Source organism: Lactuca saligna, chromosome 9 (assembly GCF_052625555.1).
Source record: "Lactuca saligna cultivar CGN05327 chromosome 9, ASM5262555v1, whole genome shotgun sequence".
Taxonomy (NCBI): domain Eukaryota; kingdom Viridiplantae; phylum Streptophyta; class Magnoliopsida; order Asterales; family Asteraceae; genus Lactuca; species Lactuca saligna.
The window spans coordinates 24,476,350-24,493,161 of NC_136425.1; the positions used below are offsets into that span (position 1 = coordinate 24,476,350).

The 16,812-nt window shown below is 37.5% G+C and overlaps 3 protein-coding genes across 3 annotated transcripts; 1 reads left to right on the plus strand and 2 right to left on the minus strand.

Annotated features, from left to right (window-relative positions):
• Positions 1 to 843: 843 nt before the first annotated feature.
• On the minus strand, positions 844 to 3,544 carry LOC145014544 (pre-mRNA-splicing factor). The gene is made up of 8 exons (XM_078972933.1): positions 3,359 to 3,544; positions 2,817 to 2,868; positions 2,517 to 2,651; positions 1,808 to 2,410; positions 1,571 to 1,723; positions 1,413 to 1,504; positions 1,264 to 1,332; positions 844 to 1,110 (listed from the first exon to the last, which is right to left on the minus strand). Exons 3-8 carry the CDS (start codon positions 2,644 to 2,646, stop codon positions 970 to 972), a joined length of 1,188 nt encoding a protein of 395 aa, XP_078829059.1. The 5' UTR covers positions 2,647 to 2,651; positions 2,817 to 2,868; positions 3,359 to 3,544; the 3' UTR covers positions 844 to 969.
• A 5,409-nt stretch (positions 3,545 to 8,953) lies between these two features.
• Positions 8,954 to 11,729, plus strand: LOC145015938 (pentatricopeptide repeat-containing protein At1g80270, mitochondrial-like). The gene is made up of 3 exons (XM_078974405.1): positions 8,954 to 9,081; positions 9,689 to 10,274; positions 10,348 to 11,729. Exons 1-3 carry the CDS (start codon positions 9,047 to 9,049, stop codon positions 11,593 to 11,595), a joined length of 1,869 nt encoding a protein of 622 aa, XP_078830531.1. The 5' UTR covers positions 8,954 to 9,046; the 3' UTR covers positions 11,596 to 11,729.
• Positions 11,730 to 14,108: 2,379 nt separating this feature from the next.
• On the minus strand, positions 14,109 to 14,694 carry LOC145016104 (pentatricopeptide repeat-containing protein At1g15480, mitochondrial-like). Its single transcript, XM_078974520.1, has 2 exons — positions 14,326 to 14,694; positions 14,109 to 14,147 (listed from the first exon to the last, which is right to left on the minus strand). Exons 1-2 carry the CDS (start codon positions 14,692 to 14,694, stop codon positions 14,109 to 14,111), a joined length of 408 nt encoding a protein of 135 aa, XP_078830646.1.
• Positions 14,695 to 16,812: the final 2,118 nt, after the last annotated feature.

The following is a 16,812-nucleotide window of genomic DNA, read 5'->3' on the forward strand; positions in this document are numbered from 1 at the left end:
GTGTTTATTTAAATAAATTAAAAAAATAAGAGCATAAGAGTCTTTTTAGGTAAGATAGGGACCAAGCACGTAACAAAAACAAACAGTAGGGACCTTCCGAGTTAAAAAAATAAGTTAGGAACCAAACGCGCAAATTACTCTAAACCATAAGGACCATTCATGTAATTTACTCCAAAATTAATAGGAAAATATTGATGTCATGATTGTAATGTACAGTTTGTTTCCCATAAGAGTCCCAATGATAGATTTTGTGTATTTCTGCCATTGGATTTACACCCAATAAACCTATGTTACTAGCCATTTCGATACAATTAAGCAGTTCATTTCAATATATGTTTTTTTATCATTCATGATTTTAATAAAAAAGGTTTTTCTTATAACGACCACATAAGATCTTGTGTATTTATATGTTTTAATTAATAACAAACTAAACTATACAACTTAATAACATAAAAACACTAAATATGAAATATAAAATTTACTTACTTTCAAACAATCCATGAAAACATGCCAATACTAATATTTAACTATTTATTATAGAGTTTTAAAAAAAAAAAAACCAATTTTAATCTGTTTGGCAAGATTTCCTATCAAATAACCATTTCTTTTGCATAAAATAAAGGAGCCGAACTTTCAAAAAATACCGGATCACTGGTTCAAAATTGCAACTCAACACATAACAAGCACAGCACATATGATTACACAGCTCAGCATCCAAGTATTTCTCAATTATGACATAGCATGCCACACAAGCAAAGAAGGAAAATAAATGATCTAACATGAGAATCATAATTTCAAATGTAGATCTAACATCTTTTACCTTTTTACCAGAGAGCAATAACATGAAACAAGAGTTGTGATAACTACTCATTAGAATCATAGTTTGGAAAGGGTGACATAGTTTAAAAGAAGCATGATGATGATGAGGTGGAGGAGATAGAAGAAACATGTATAATAAGTAGAAGAAGATCAAAGACCTAAGCCAACAGTACGGCCATCTCTGCGACGAAGGCCAGCAGTGTACTGTTTCTCCAAGTCCATCTGAAGTTCTTTCTGCTTCTCTGCAAGAGTGGCATCTGGAGCATCCGGTTTGGGGTCCACTTTTACACCCTACAATTGGCCATATGTACCAATACAACCTCAGACTCTAAAACATGTGTCAGTATCATCAAACACCTATTGTGCTGTTCTGTGCTGTGCAGTGGATAAATAATAATAAAAAAGAACACAAGAAAAAAAAAAAAAACCAACAAGTAAAAGTACCATGAGTTTCTTGAACTTCTCTTGTCGTTCCCGATCAGAGAACATGGATGTGTCCCACTTATGGCCACTCTGCATTCATACATATCCCAATCAACAAAAATAAGATTCAATCATGTAGGAAAAAAGTATTATAATCAATCGTAGTATACCTCTTCGGTAGCTGTGCTCTTCTTACTCCCCCATAACAGCTTCTTCTTTTGGTCAGTTGACATGATGCCCGTTCCAATCAGGTTTCTATTCACTGATCAACACATATCATTCAATAATCAAACAGATCCTTAGAACCAATAAGATTATAAATACATACCTAACTCTGCAGCCTTCATTGCAGCTATTTTTGCAGCATCTATATCAGAATCCTTCACAAACTCTTGCTCTACTGTTGCTTTACCAACTAACTCTTGACCCTGTTTTGAACTTGAAGACTGGACTTCATTGGTGACACCCACATGCTTTGAACCTAAATTAAACATTCATAGTTAAAAAACAGAGCCAACTTCAGAATTGGGTCCAAAAATAAAAAGTCAAAGTCAAAGTTAGTAACCTGAATTACCATCCTTGCTGAACTCTGGATCTTTATCCATGCTAAACTTTGACTTCCTTGCAGCTAAAACAGTTTTATCATCAACTAGCTCTTTAGGTTCCTTGAAATGTCGGTCTTTAAGTTCCCTAGCTTCCTGATTGTAGGACTTTCCCTTTTCAAACCTTCCTCCATATTTGGTGTCATCAAGCTCCTTAGAATCCCTCCAAGAAGTGTCTTTATGATGATTATGATGTCCGGATCGATGTCCCCTAGACTCCTCAAAAGTAGGTAGTGATTCACTTTTCCCACCCTTAGAAGTTCTTGGGTAGTCATAGTCTCTTTTTTCATCCCTTTTGTCCCTATCCCTACCTCTATGTCCTGAACCATCTGATCTATCTCGGGAGTATTTATCACTATAGCTGCCCTTATGAAAGCTTTTCTGATCTTCATCTGCATACTTGTCCCTTCTTTTATGATCATCATGCCTACGATCATTATAAGATCTTCGATCAGAATGTCTGTTTGAATTTGAACTGCTGTGACGGCTTCTTTTGTAATCCCTATTGTCATCCTTCCTTTGCAAGGAATGGGTGGGGGTAGAGCTACGATCACGGGCGGGCTCCACTGGAAATCAAAACTGTGTCATTATCTTGTATCTTGTTGTTCAATGTAAAAGCACCCAAAAGAAGGAGTTCATAATCATGACAAAATTCATAGAAAGAAAACTAACCATCAGAAGAAGAAGAGCCACTCACTGGAGACCTACGGCGATACTTTCTGCTGGAAGAATCATTTGAAGGCTTATGAAATGCTGCTTTAGCTCCACCACTATCCACAGGAGAATGCAAGTCCGAATCCATATTGGCTGATGTAATATAGCAACAAATTGCATCAGAAAGTGTACATAGTTACATACACAGTAATCTTCTCGATAGTGTGATGTTAGATCAAACCATATAGCACCAAATTGCATTAGAAAGTTTATAGCTCTCAGCAGGGTATAAATACAATGTCAAAATGATTAATATACCTGTAAATCAATTTTGGTATAATGTTCTGATACTTGTCATAAACATAGTATCCTGTAATCACAAGAAATGCACAGCTTTTTTAATCATTCCATCTAAAGTACTTCATATTAAGACTGTGTTCATAGATAAATCTACAAAACGTGCGATGTAGCTTGAGAGCTATTTTCATTCATGGATGCTTAGACATAAAACCGTTTGTGAAGACGAGGTTCTTGCCTACCTAAATTCAAGATGGTTGAGATTTAATCAAGGCAATTTAGTTCTACAGGGACTTCTTAAGAACATTTTAGCAAAGCTCGACCGTAGGCTCTTGAATAGTTACCATGTTTTATAGTCGAGCCTGTAAGCCAGTTTACAACCAAAATTTCCATTGAACTTACAATAAACTGTTCAAACAAGACAGACTGAAATACTCAGAGAACCAACCAAAGCCGTACAGTTAACTCGATAGCGCAAAAAAAAAATTAATGGATCTACGCTCTGTGAATCTAACATACGCACATACCGACAAAAACCCAAATTAATAATCAAATAAAGGTACCTAGTTGGTGAACGATGTCAGACAGAGGCGAATGGCAACGGTGAAGGAAACAGAAGAGGAGACGGGCGGTGGTGGAGAATTCCACGGTGAGAGGAGGGACGGAGGGTGTGGATTGCTAGGGTTCTTTGTTTGGACTTCGGAGTATCGTTTCGATTAAATTCGACGACAGATTGCTTTCCCTTTTCCTCGGTTTTAATTTTAACTAACTAAAGAATAAGTTACAGTTTTGGTTCATGGGATTTGGTCAAAGTCTCACTTTTTGTCCCTGATCAAAAACAATTGATAGAATGCATTTTGGTAAAAGTTACATAGTGGTTTTGATTTATCTTTTTTATTTTTTATTTTTTCTTATACTTAGGGGGTGTTTGGCTTACCTTTTCAAACCTCAAAAATCCTTTTTGGAAAAGTTACAAAAAGTCAGGATTTCCTGACTTTTTCAAAAAGTTGTTTTTCCTTATGTAAAAACTTCAAAAGTAGCTTCTAAAACTAGTTTGTCAAACATCTTTTGCTTTTTTTTTCTTTTCCAAAAAGGACTTTTGGCTTTGAAAAGCTAAGCCAAACACCCCCTTATTTACAATTCTTATAGATATAAAAATAAAAAAGGTTATACCTTACCACACCCAACCCCAACTCACTCCCCATCTTCTTTACAATCATCATCACCCTTATTTCACCTTCAAAAAGCACCATCACCATCTTCAAATCTTCTTCCTCAATTTCATTTCTCTTTCTCTCTCTTCGTTACGTCTAATATCCGACTACCTTTATACACAACAACACCCCTATGGATTTTAATCACAAATTCAATGAATCGCAAATCATAAAGTCATAATCGTATCTCATTTTTTCCACATTTTGATCTCATAACTCGTGAGTGGTCATCTTTACAAAACTTTTGTTAAGGAATCAGACGATACTTGAAAAACTCATAACAAATTTGATGCCACCTATCAAGTTTTGATGACACTTGTTAGGAAGTAATGTGGATAACAAGCAAAACTAAAAGCACACAGAGACACAATATTTATGTAGTTCGGTCAAGGTGACCTACATCCACGTGGAGGAGGGGTATTCTTTATTTCAGAGTTCTCAAACAGAGGTTACAAGTACAACTCACCGGAGATTCTTTCTACTCACTGCAGACATTCCTAGTTATAGTTGAGGGATCAAACCTAAACCCAGATAGGCCAAGACTATTGGCCTATTGGCCCATAAAAGGTGACAACCAATCATATTCCTTCATGCAACATTTACTAGAACATTATTCCATTTCATGCAACCCATGAGCATCATCAACACACATAATCGACCCCCTTGACCATAGTGGAGCAACATGATACACACGTGGAGCATCATGATCACTAATGGCCCATCATCCATCATAATGGCACAACATGGTGTATTTCTTGAGCATTGTCATCTTCTAAGAATATGTGCATCAATATGGCACAATAAAGGAATCAAGATGGTGCATCATGTACCAAGATGGTCCATGATGGCGCAACATCTCCTCTATGGCACAACTTCCCTTCTTGATAGAGCAACATCATCTTCATGGCTCAACATCACCTTCGCACAACTTCAGACATGATGACACATCATGTTATCATTTGGCGTAACATCCCCAAGGATAGTGTAACTTCCTTCTACATGGTGCAACATGATATTCCATGTTGCTCCATGTTGCTCCAAGTTGCTCCATGTTACTCCAAGTGCTCTATGAGAATTCTCCAAATGCTCCATGAAAATGCTCCAAATGCTCAAGTCACATTTAACAATCTCTACCTTGACTTGAGCATCCTCTGAGCTCCACCTCAAATAAGAACTTCCTCTACATTCTTATCATCAAGCCCAAAAAGGGGCTTACCTCCTGCGAACACCAACCAATTCTAAGCAAAGCTTAAACTTCTCTCTGGGCAACCTCCTTGCCAACATGTCTTACGGATTAATGTGCTTGATATGATTATTGTGTTTAATGTGTGTTAGCAGTAGTAGGGGTGAAATAGTCCCCGGTTATTGGTTGAATGATACCGAAGGGGAGGTTAGCTCCCGATTACTAGTTGAAAGATACCCAAAGGGATGTTAGTTCCCAGTTACCGGTTGAAAGATACCGAGGGGGAGTCCAGCTCGTGGCTATGCCTGGCGGTTATTGGTTGAAGGATACCGAGGATTATGCATTATTTGGTATGGGTATGATAGGGGAACTCAATAAGCTTTGTGCTTATGGTTTTTAGTTTTGGTTTCAGGTACCTTTTCATCTAAGGGGAAGGAGTCGGCGGTGTAGCAGCGCATCATACATTTTGCACATTATTTCCGCATTTGAGAAGCCTGGGATTTGTACTCTGATATTATACTATTCGTTGAAATGTTTTTGAAACTTATGACCTATGATTTTTTGGTAAAAGAAATTGTAATATTGTTTTCGATGAATATTTTTATAAGTAATATATTTTCAAACAAAACTTTTTGGGTTCCGATTTTGGGGTGTTACAAGTTGGTATCAGATCCTTGGTTTGAGGGATTCGAACACACCTCAAGGGTGTCTGGATTCAAATCGAGGGCTTGAAAGATTTTTGCAAGAAAATAGTTTCCTAAAATTTAAGTTAAGGAATTTTGAGAAAGAACAAGGTGTGTGATGTGTGCGATCGGTCGAGCTCAAGTAAGTTTTCCCCAAGATACCCATACTTGTTATGTTATATTATATGATATGATTATGAAAAATGCATGCTAGATTAGGGATAATGATCTAGGAGGATGCCATTTATGCCTGTTATATGATTCGGAGAGCTGCATGCTAGAATAGAACTAAGGATCTTGGAAGGATGCCTTATATACCCGTTATATGAGTTTATTGAGCCGTATGTTAGGGCTGTCTAGTCAGTAGTAGGATAGCCTAGTTAGGTTATGTTTGATTTGGTTACTCAATGCACGAATGTTGCTTGCTTTGTGGTTATAGGGGTTTTAGCTAGCCTTAGCTAACCAGTAAGTGGATATGTAATAGTATTCACAAACTAGTTAGGGAAGGATGGTAGGGACTCCTTGTGCAACTGATAGCGGAGAGTAGGTCGGAGAGGGCCCTAGGTTAAGCCTATGAAGAGATTAGTTTGGAGAGCAGAATTGGAAGAAGGAATTTGGTGAAGTCAAGGCAGTACTTGAGGAAAGTACGGATATATGTGGAAGGTAGTGTTGTCCCGTACTATTGGAAGCAGAGGATTTGTACTCGAGTCAAGGGAGGCTGAGATGGAACCAAGGACTTGGAGAGCGTGCGAGACCTCTCGAGAGTATGTATGACCCTGATGTTTACATGTTTTATTTCAAAACGGTGGTTACGCTTCATGGAGCGGGAGGTTCAGGGTTTGGATCTGGTTCTATATCAGGCTCGGGTGCGAGATCCAAGCAGGTTGATGACGGGCTACGCGAGTTCATCGCGTCTGAGATCACGAGAGGTATCCTTAAGGCGACCCCAGTTATTTTTGGGTCAATCAAGGAGGGGATTGTTAAGCTTATGGAGGATCGCCTCCGAGCATTCAGGAGTGACTTGGCATCCAGCCAGTCGGGTACGCGCATACTGTCTTTCAAGGACTTCCGAGGGAGTGGTGCGACAAACTTTCACGGGGTGAAGGACCCTATTGTGGCCAGGAAAAAGATTGAAGACGTCGAGTCTGCACAGTTGACGGGATTCTGCCCGGAGGGGTCGAAGGTCCGCTTTGCTGTGGGATGTTTGAGGGATCGAGCCAGAGATTGGTGGGAGTTAGTGTAACGCCCACAAATCCGGCTAGTTAATTTAAAGACAATAAGCGTCAAAAATGACTTTTTAATAGAAGATTATTTAGAATAAATAATCTTAACCAAATTATAGTATATGTCACAAGGGTTCCGTACATATAAGGAGCGCCGAAATCCTAGTTATGACCCGTCGAAGTTTTACGGTTAAACCGACACTACACCGCGTAACGTAAAAAGTGAATTTTTAATAAAATACTTTTTGGCCTTAGCGATCTAAACAAAATTCGTAGTATACATTAAACCGAGAGCGTGCATAAAAAGAACGTCTAAATCTGACTTTGTTTGAGGAAGTTATGATTTTTTCTAAGATTTAGCATAACAATGCACAACCCGAAAATTTGAATTTTAGATCGGTCGATTTTTAGTCAAAATAATCTAAACGAGGAATGAATATATTGTTAATAGGAGTTAAACGATAAAAAGACAGTCGAAAACGAGTTCGTATGCGAAAGATATGGATGAAGCTTAGTCTCTACTCTTCAAGCGTGACGAATTCGATACAATTTTGTAAATTTGAGATAGAATGAGACTTTGCCGACGGGGTCTAAATGAAAGTTGTAGTACTCGTAAATACCAATACATTGATATAAATAACATCGAGAATAGAGCTTGTATGTTAAAGATATGGACAAAACTTAGTCTCTACTGTTCAAGCACGACAAATTCAATATAGTTTTGTAAATCTGAGATAGGATGAGAATTAGCCAACGGGGTTAAAATGAAAGATGTAGTACCCGTAAATACCAATGTGTGGATATAAAGAACGTAGAAAACGGAGTTTGTACGCGGAAGATACGAACGAAACTTAGAGACTACTCTACGATAAAATCCCTATAAATAAATGATGAATCCTTCATATTTTCATCACACCATAAACCTTTATTTCTCTCTCTAATTTCTCTCTAACTTCCCCAAAACCCCTAAAGTCTAGGAAACTTCCCCAACACTAGAAGAAAGCCCCGGAGCGCACGAAGGCTATGAGAAAAAGAGCTTTCGGCTCAGAAGCTTTGCTCTAGCGGAGCCCGGTTTTTAATAAAACCCGCTGTAAGTGAAATAAGTCTACCATACTTTAAATAAAACTTATATTTAAATATAATATCGTTATTATGAACTTATAAATGAAATAGAAGTTGAGGAGGATGAGAGATGGGATGAAGACCGATGAGACCCGGATTAAATTTCATAAATGTGGTTTCAGGTTTAGGATGAGGAGATACAAATATGTAATGTTTATTATTATTTTTTAAATATATAAAAAAATACATAAATAAGAAAACTAATTAAAAAATAAATTAATAAGGGCACACTAGTCTTTTTAGTTAAGACATGGACCAAACACATAACAAAATAAACAGTAGGGACCATCCGAGTTAAAAAATAAGCTAGGGACCAAAAACACAAATTCCCCCAAACCATAAGGCCTTTTCGTGTAATTTACTCTTACTTTTTCGTGTAATTTACTGTTACTTTCAATTTGTTGAAAGTGTTCACATCTAGGATGTAACCTGCTATAGACGGTCATAATGATCATATGTGAACACTTCCAACAAATTTGTTACCTTGATATGTAAAAAAAAGATAATTACCTAGATGTGAATTTCCTGAAAAGTTAATTACATTCCCAAGTGATTTTCCCCTAAAGTATATGATTTAACTGAACCCTAGGGGTAACTATGATATTGTTAGAAACCCTAGAGGCAACTATGACATTGTAAGAAACCTAAGGGGGCAACTATGACATTATGAGAAACGATAGGGAAAATTTATGAAAATTTTCCCAAAGCAAACAATGGAGTTCCATCTTTAGGGTTTAAGAGCAGAAAGGGTTTTTGTGCTCGTTGTTTCTGTTTTTTCTATTCGTATATCGTCTCCATTTCTGAATTTCCTTACTCGCATTCCATTATGTGGGCAATTCGAAGAGCCTCCGTCCGTATCAAGTAAGAATCCATTCTCTCAATTTACAATCACATACTCATTTCCTACAACTGATCTATGTTGTTTTTGGAACGATATCTGCTAATCGTAATAGCGATTTGCTTATAGAGTTCGTTTACTTTTAGAGAGAAACCTTGCTATGGATTATAGCTGGGGCAGCATTTCCGCTGCCGCAAAACTTAGAGTAGTTTCATCGATATGGGTTTGATTGATGTAGACGAACTTGTTGTTTTTTATGCTTTTGCATTTCGTTACGGATGTCGCTGGTTTCCCTAAATTGATAATCATTTTGCTGAACGCTTAACGTTAACATTTGTTTTTGTGATACTTATCGATTCTGAAATTGAGAGGCAGCTCGCTTAATATTCAAACTCAAATCGTAGCTTTTCTTTTGCGAGGATGTAGTGAATGTATGTCATATACACTGATTGATGAACTTATCTTGTTTGCCTTTTAACATTTATGCGTTTCATCTCTTATTCTAGAAATATAACTTGAATATGCTAGAAATCACAGTTTCCTTGTGCTATCTTTGTTTACTTTCAATCCTCATATCTGATTTCTTCCTTTTTCTGTGATGTCCATTGCTATACGTTTCATCTTATCCAGGTCCCAACCTTTTTCATCAGTAACTTTCCGTGCTTCCTCTGCTAAATTTGAAACAACAAGTCCCAGTTACACTAACAACACTAAGTTCAGTGAGCTACCACCACTTGTATCCAACAGATCCCTACCAATAAATAGATTTTATTCCCAGACACATGGCAATCAAAGCTTCTTGATCGGGAATCATAGCTTTTCCTCACAGGCTGGAACAGAGAGTAGTGGGGAAGAAGATGATGGTCAAAACAATAGTTTTTCTTTTAATGATATTAGTGACAGTGGACTGATTTCTGAAGCTGACAAGTCTGAATCTGAATCTGAATCTGAAGATGATGATATTGCTGTGAAAGAGCCTGAAAATGAGCGGAATTTATCAGATAACGAGGAAGAAGAAGAAGCTTTAGAAACAAAAGGTGAAGAAAGAAGAGGTCCTTCAGGATTGTTTAAGGTTATGGTAAATTCTTCATCAATGGCTGCTGCTAAAAAAGCTCTAGATAAGTGGGTTGAAGAAGGAAATGATCTATCTAGATCAGAAATATCAGGTGCAATGTTTGAACTCAGAAGGCGAAGGATGTTTGGAAAGGCCTTACAGGTATTTTAACACATTAATTTTCTATTATTGTAATAACTTATTGTCTATTAATTCATTCACACCAATTTTACAGCTATCAGAATGGTTAGAGGGACAAGAAAAAGTAGAATTCGGGGAGAGAGATTATGCATCCCGTGTTGATTTATTCGCGAAAACCCGTGGATTACAAAAAGCTGAAAGCTACATCGAGAAGATTCCGGAAGCTTTTCGAGGTGAAATAGTTTATCGAACTCTCTTAGCTAATTGTGTTCAAATCACCCACACAAAAAAAGCTGAACAAATCTTCAACAAAATCAAAGACCTCAAACTCCCAATCACCGCTTTCTCCTGCAACCAATTACTCCTTTTATACAAAAGAACAGACAAACGAAAAATAGCCGATGTTCTACTCTTAATGGAAAAAGAAAACATAAAGCCATCACTTTTCACATACAGATTATTAATCGACACTAAAGGCCAATCAAACGACATAGCGGGAATGGAACAAGTTCTTGAAACCATGAAAACCGAAGGGTTGGAACCCGATTTAAGATGTCAAATCATTTTAGCCAAACATTATATCATTGGGGGTATAAAAGATAAAGCAAAAACCATTTTAAAAGAGATCGAAGGCGACAATCTTAAAGAAAACCGAAGGGTAATTTCGTCTTTGTTACCTGTATACGCGTTACTCGGAAGCGAAGACGACGTGAAACGAGTTTGGGAAATTTGCGAATCCGACCCGAGACTCGACGAGTGTTTAAACGCGATTGACGCGTTCGGGAGGTTAAAAAAAGTGGAGGAAGCGGAGGCGGTGTTTGAAAAAATGTCGAAAAAATGGAAACAATTATCGGCGAAATATTACACTGCGATGTTGAAAGTATACGCGTATAATAAAATGTTGACAAAAGGGAAAGATATGGTGAAGTTGATGAGTGACAACGGGTGTAGGATCGGGCCTTTGACATGGGATGCTTTGGTGAAACTGTATTTGGAGTCGGGGGAGATTGAGAAGGCGGATTCGGTTTTGAAAAAGGCTTCGGAGCAAATTCAAGGGAAGCCGTTGTTTGCTACTTATATGATGATTTTGGATCAGTATGCTAAAAGAGGTGATGTACATAATGCTGAAAAGATTTTTTATAGAATGAGACAAGATGGGTATGTGTCGAGGTTTAGGCAGTATAATTCGCTTTTGCAAGCGTATATAAATGCGAAAGTTCCGGCGTATGGGTTTAGGGAGCGGTTGAAGGCGGATAATGTGTTCCCGAGTAAGTCGTTGGTGGGACAGCTGGCACAAGTTGATGCGTTTAAGAAAACCGCGGTGTCTGATTTGCTTGATTAGTTAGGTAATGGCCATGTATTTGATTTCCATTTCTATTGTATACCTCAAGTTACTAGAGACACTCTTAATATCTTGTCATTTATCTTACCAAAGACCATTTAACCTTTTTATGCATCTAAGTCTTTTATTTTCAACATTCGTGAACATGTGGCAAATGGAAAGATTTCAATGTTCACATGTTTACTTCCTCACCTTGATATTGGTTGAACTTGGACCTCATAGATTTGAGTTTATGCATAGCTTTTGATGTCAAAGGAAGCCCATCACAAACCAACCCTCCCTCTCTCTCGACTGAGGAGTGGGATTGACTCATTGTAACTCACATGTGCGACAAAAAGGTTGAGATAGAGTTGGAATTAAATTATTCAAAAAATTGTATCTTTTGAAACTTGAGTTGAGAGACCATATAAATAAGTTTGACTAAAACCGTATTATATATTTTTATAATACGTAAAGAGCAAAACGATCTCATTTTTTTATGACAAATGCTAAAAATCCATATGAAGCAAGATGGTTTATCTATCAAAATGAGAGCGACTTAACACAACCTTTTAAAGCCATGGGCGCTGTGAGCAACAATAATATTAATTCGACGCAACACTCACACAAGTAATTTACAATACGATTTAAAGAGTATTTGGTCATTGTATTCTCATCTAAAAAAGTTCCATCCATACCTAATTGGGACAGTATTGTAGTTTCCAAAACGAGCAATATACCAAATTAAGAGGATGTGCATTCCTGGGGTACAACAGTAAATTTAAAATGTCACAACTCCAAGTTCGGAGGAGATGAGAAGACAACATTTAGAATTCTAAAATGAGGATTCTACTAAGCATCCTTATTTAATGATGGTAGAGATTTTTGTTACAAGCATATGACTAATATCAAAAAAAAAAAAAAAAAAAAGGATGAGATGAGATTCACTCCATTTGTTTGTTGTTTGATGATTGATATTTAGGGCTTAGACTTCATGGAACCATTTACACGACAATACTCAAATCCCATAGATGTGAGGTAAGGGGTAAGTTAGATCTAGATAGTTGTACCTCGTGGTTGAGAGGTTTGCTCCATATATGATATTAACATAAGAAACATGAGCTAATAATAGTGAATAAACAAATAACATACTTTACGAGAGAAAAAAAAAACTATATTAATCCACTACTCTTATCTTCAATCTGAAGTCATGTCATCAAAAAGAACCAACTCATACATACCAACTTAGGGCCGTAAACGAACTGTTCGTGAACTGTTCGACGGGAAGTTCATTTCTGTTCGTTTCTTTAATAAGCAAACGAACATGAACACAAATTTTCATTCGTTTAACTAAACGAACGAACATGAACAATGATCTCGTTCGTTCAATTATGTTTGTGAATGTCCGTTTATGTTGTTTGTTTACGTTTGTTTATGTTCGTTCATATAACTTCCTTTTATCTTCATATATGTTTAATTACGTTTGATTACATTACTATATTATATGTTCATTTATGTTCATATATGTTTGTTTATCTTCGTTCGTTTATGTTCGTTTGTTTATGTTTATTTAGCATGTTCACGAACATAAACGAACGAACATGAACAATGTAATTTGTTAAACAAACGAACATAAACAAGAAAACTCGTTCGTTTAACTGTTTATGTTCATTCATTTGTTCGGTTAACTTAAACGAACAAACATGACCAAGCTCTGTTTGTGTTCGTTCGGTTCGTTTACAGCCCTACCTAAACTCAAGCAATCTCCCAACTTCCTTCTCAAGCATCCACTCATCATCACATCACACCATTAACTGCTAAGTCTTTGTTAGTTGATGCATTCAGTATCCTATTCAACAATGTTCTACCGCATGCATCACGTCCACACCCTTAATAGTGTCATTTCCAAAAATTTCATCTTCCTTTCATGCTCCTTATTTGACCAACAACGAACAACATTCTGATCTATATATACATCATAGTTCGCCAATCTGCCAATTGGGGTGAGCTTTTTTAACCGAAAAAACAAATTGAACCAGTTTACATCCTTATCTGTCGATTAGTGGTATTCAGTCTGGTTCTCGGTTCCCCCAATTCATCATTTTTGGGCCAGTTCCTGACCAGTTTTCATCCTTATCTATCACTCTATCAAAATTCCTCTTCGATTTCAACGGGACCTTGTCGCACCAGATTCGTGTGGCCATCCTCCACCTTAGCCATCTCGCTTTAATGTGGTGGTAACATCGTTCTCAACACCCATTCCTAATGGATCATGTGTTTTCAAGCAATTCCTATTGTTTTTTATTTAGTTTTTTCAAGTTGCATACCATATATAAAACCTTTTAAGTGCTAAAGTGTTGAGAAAGTTTCAGGTCATAAAAATTCACAAAGATGCTAAAATAGCTTTTGATCTTTTTAAGCCATATATGGCTTGCATCTTTCCATGGCTGGTTGCCTTAGAAGTTTAATTATCATCTACTGCACAATGTACATCAACCAAAGCAACAAATATGTTAACTTTACTGTCATGCTCGTTACTTTTCCAACAAATGTATTAAATTATCTAATAACATCTATAATTTGGCAAAAAATGTTTCACCATATCAATTTAAGCACAAAATCTATCCAGTGCATAATCAAACTATTAGGCCTGATTCCACACCCACTCTCATCCATTCGTTTCACTACATTTTTTCCAAACACATCAATAGCACTTAAGCACTAGTGGAGTTGGGGATCGGATTCGCATACCTCCCAAACTCTTTTAACATCATCCGAGCTTCCAAGTTGTGCATAAATGGGAAACAAAGACGAACATACCCTTTTGTTTTCATTCAGGTTGTCTCCTTCCATTTCATTTAAAATGGATTTAGCTTTTTCTTTGATACCTAAATTGGCATAGTCTCGAGCTAACACAGACTGAAACTTTAAATCAGATTCCAATCCTTCGCCCTTCATATTCTCAAGAATCTGTTCGATTCCAGCAAGGTCACTAGATTGGCCTTTAGTTTCTATTAATAATCTATACGTGAAAAGTGATGGTTTGATGTTTTCCTTTTCCATTAACAATAACACATCAATCATTTTTCTCCAGTCGGTTCTCTTGTACAGAATAAGCATTTAATCGCAAGAAAAAGGTGGAGATGGGGAGTTTCACGTTCGTTATTTGGTCAAAGACTTGCTCTGCTTTTGTTGTGTTGGTGTTGGGAACACAATTAGGGATCTATATGATTCAGATTCATCTTTTTCTCCACTACATTTTGTTCCATCCTGTGAGGAAAAGCTATGCTTCCCAAAGAAAAAGCTACAATTTACCAATGAATGTTTACCACTCAATTTCAAAATCTATGAGTATATAAACATGTTGAGAAGTAAAATCCCAACTATAGTTTACTCGGTAGCAAGTATCACAAGAAAAAAAATTCTAACGTTAAACTTTCAACAAGAATACAAGATGATTATCGATTTAAGCAAATCAGTAGCAAAAGCATAAAGGCACCAACATTTCGTTATATCTTTTTTCTTTATAACCTATTTCAGTGAAACTATGTAAATATGCAGTAGCAGAAATGATGCGCCGGATATAAGCCATAGTGAGGTTTCCTCTAAGACTTCACGAATTCTATTATCAAACCACTGTTAGAATTTTGCAGTTGTCATTCCAAAAACCACATTGTGAATGAGAAGAAATGAGGATGCGAGTGTAAAGGAGATAACAGATTCTTACTTGACACGAAAGGAGGCTTTTCGAATTACCCACATAATGTGTTGGTGATTTTAGTGTCACCATGTCATTTTAAGTAACTGGAACTAACATGTGAGCTAAGGGGCTTCATAATTTGTACTATAATATATGTACGGAGTTGTGCGGAGTGCACGCATGTATAAGATCAAATTAGAAGCCGGTTCGACAACTAGTCGGGGGTCCGGTGGCAGCGCCCCCGGGTCCGGGGTTTCCAAAGGGGTAGCGCCCCTAGTGGGGTCCAAGGGGAAAAGCAACTAATGACGGCCCAACCCTAATAAGACCCTAATCTCGTTTAATATATAAACAACTCTTCCTCTTCATAAGAGGGTTACGATCTTAAATACCACGAGTAATCTCTGATGAGATGAACTTCCACATCCGCACATCGATCGGCTCAGTACCTGCACCTGAGCCGGAACCATAACTCGAACCCTATTTTTGAGTGCTCAACACCATACCGCAACAACATGCAAAAGATCCAAGTATACCTAAGAATCCTCATCCTACAGGCTTCCTAGATTCTCCAAGACTCTTCCCGATTCGAGTATGGATCCTGTGCTTTCAGTAGTATGGGCCTAATACTACCTTCCAAACCTATCCATACTTTCCTTAAGAATCCTCCCGAATCCTCTAAGTCACCTTCTCAAATCCATACACCAAACATTTGCGAAACGGTGCATCAAATCCCACTGAAGCAATCCCTAGGCTTTCCTAGGTTCCCAACCTTATCATGCCATCAGCTGCTGAAGAACTCCTCATAATGCCAGTCACCCACCTCATGAATACAATCGCATGCAACAAAGCTTCGATAATCCTTTGAGTAACAGACTCATCCCTACAATGGTTGGACTCAAACAAGAGTTGCGCAATAGGGTCAAATCCATCACTTTGAGATTATTCAACCTTTGTCATATGTAACTTGACATATTCACTTAGTAGTTAACTCCCATCACTTAAGAGTTCCACAAAGCACATAGCAAGCAACATGCATGCAATACACTCCAATCCTACTTACTATAACTCATACAAGGAGCTCCCACTCCCGCTACTAACTGCCTTACGTATACCAACCTAACCCAACCCAACATCACATGCTTCCAAAGCTTAAAACACACAAATGGAGCACACACACACGTATTAGGGTTTGCTGAGCTCTCAAGGGACTGCAAGGAGGCTAATGATCCCTTAAATAGGGTGCAAAACCCCAGAGATTAGGGTTTCATCCTCCAACTCCTACTCATCGATTCCCTTCTTGGACTCGGTGAGTAGGTCACTTAAACACGTGGACCAACCCACAGCTACTCGACGAGTCAGGGCAATCAACTCGTCGAGTAGACCTTGAAATCATGAAAATTTAACCATAAATCAATACTTGAGAATCAGGGCGTTACAAGCTTAATACATGAAGCTGCCTTCATTAAATCTAAGAGATCCAAAGCTCAGATCTCGACCAAAATGATATCTAGAAGGGTAAAGTTTCCAGTTTTACCCCT

Bases quoted from the DNA above. Each gene is read 5' to 3' on its own strand.
- LOC145014544 (XM_078972933.1), bottom strand. From the start codon at position 2,646: ATGGATTCGGACTTGCATTCTCCTGTGGATAGTGGTGGAGCTAAAGCA. The intron at 2,411-2,516 runs GTTAGTTTTCTT...TTTGATTTCCAG, and splicing joins TGGCTCTTCTTCTTCTGATG to TGGAGCCCGCCCGTGATCGT. The intron at 1,111-1,263 runs GTACTTTTACTT...GGCCAATTGTAG, and splicing joins AGAAGTTCAAGAAACTCATG to GGTGTAAAAGTGGACCCCAA.
- LOC145015938 (XM_078974405.1), top strand. From the start codon at position 9,047: ATGTGGGCAATTCGAAGAGCCTCCGTCCGTATCAA. The intron at 9,082-9,688 runs GTAAGAATCCAT...CATCTTATCCAG, and splicing joins AGAGCCTCCGTCCGTATCAA to GTCCCAACCTTTTTCATCAG. The intron at 10,275-10,347 runs GTATTTTAACAC...CCAATTTTACAG, and splicing joins TGTTTGGAAAGGCCTTACAG to CTATCAGAATGGTTAGAGGG.
- LOC145016104 (XM_078974520.1), bottom strand. From the start codon at position 14,694: ATGCTTATTCTGTACAAGAGAACCGACTGGAGAAAAATGATTGATGTG. The intron at 14,148-14,325 runs GTATGCGAATCC...GCCAAATTATAG, and splicing joins ATGTTAAAAGAGTTTGGGAG to ATGTTATTAGATAATTTAAT.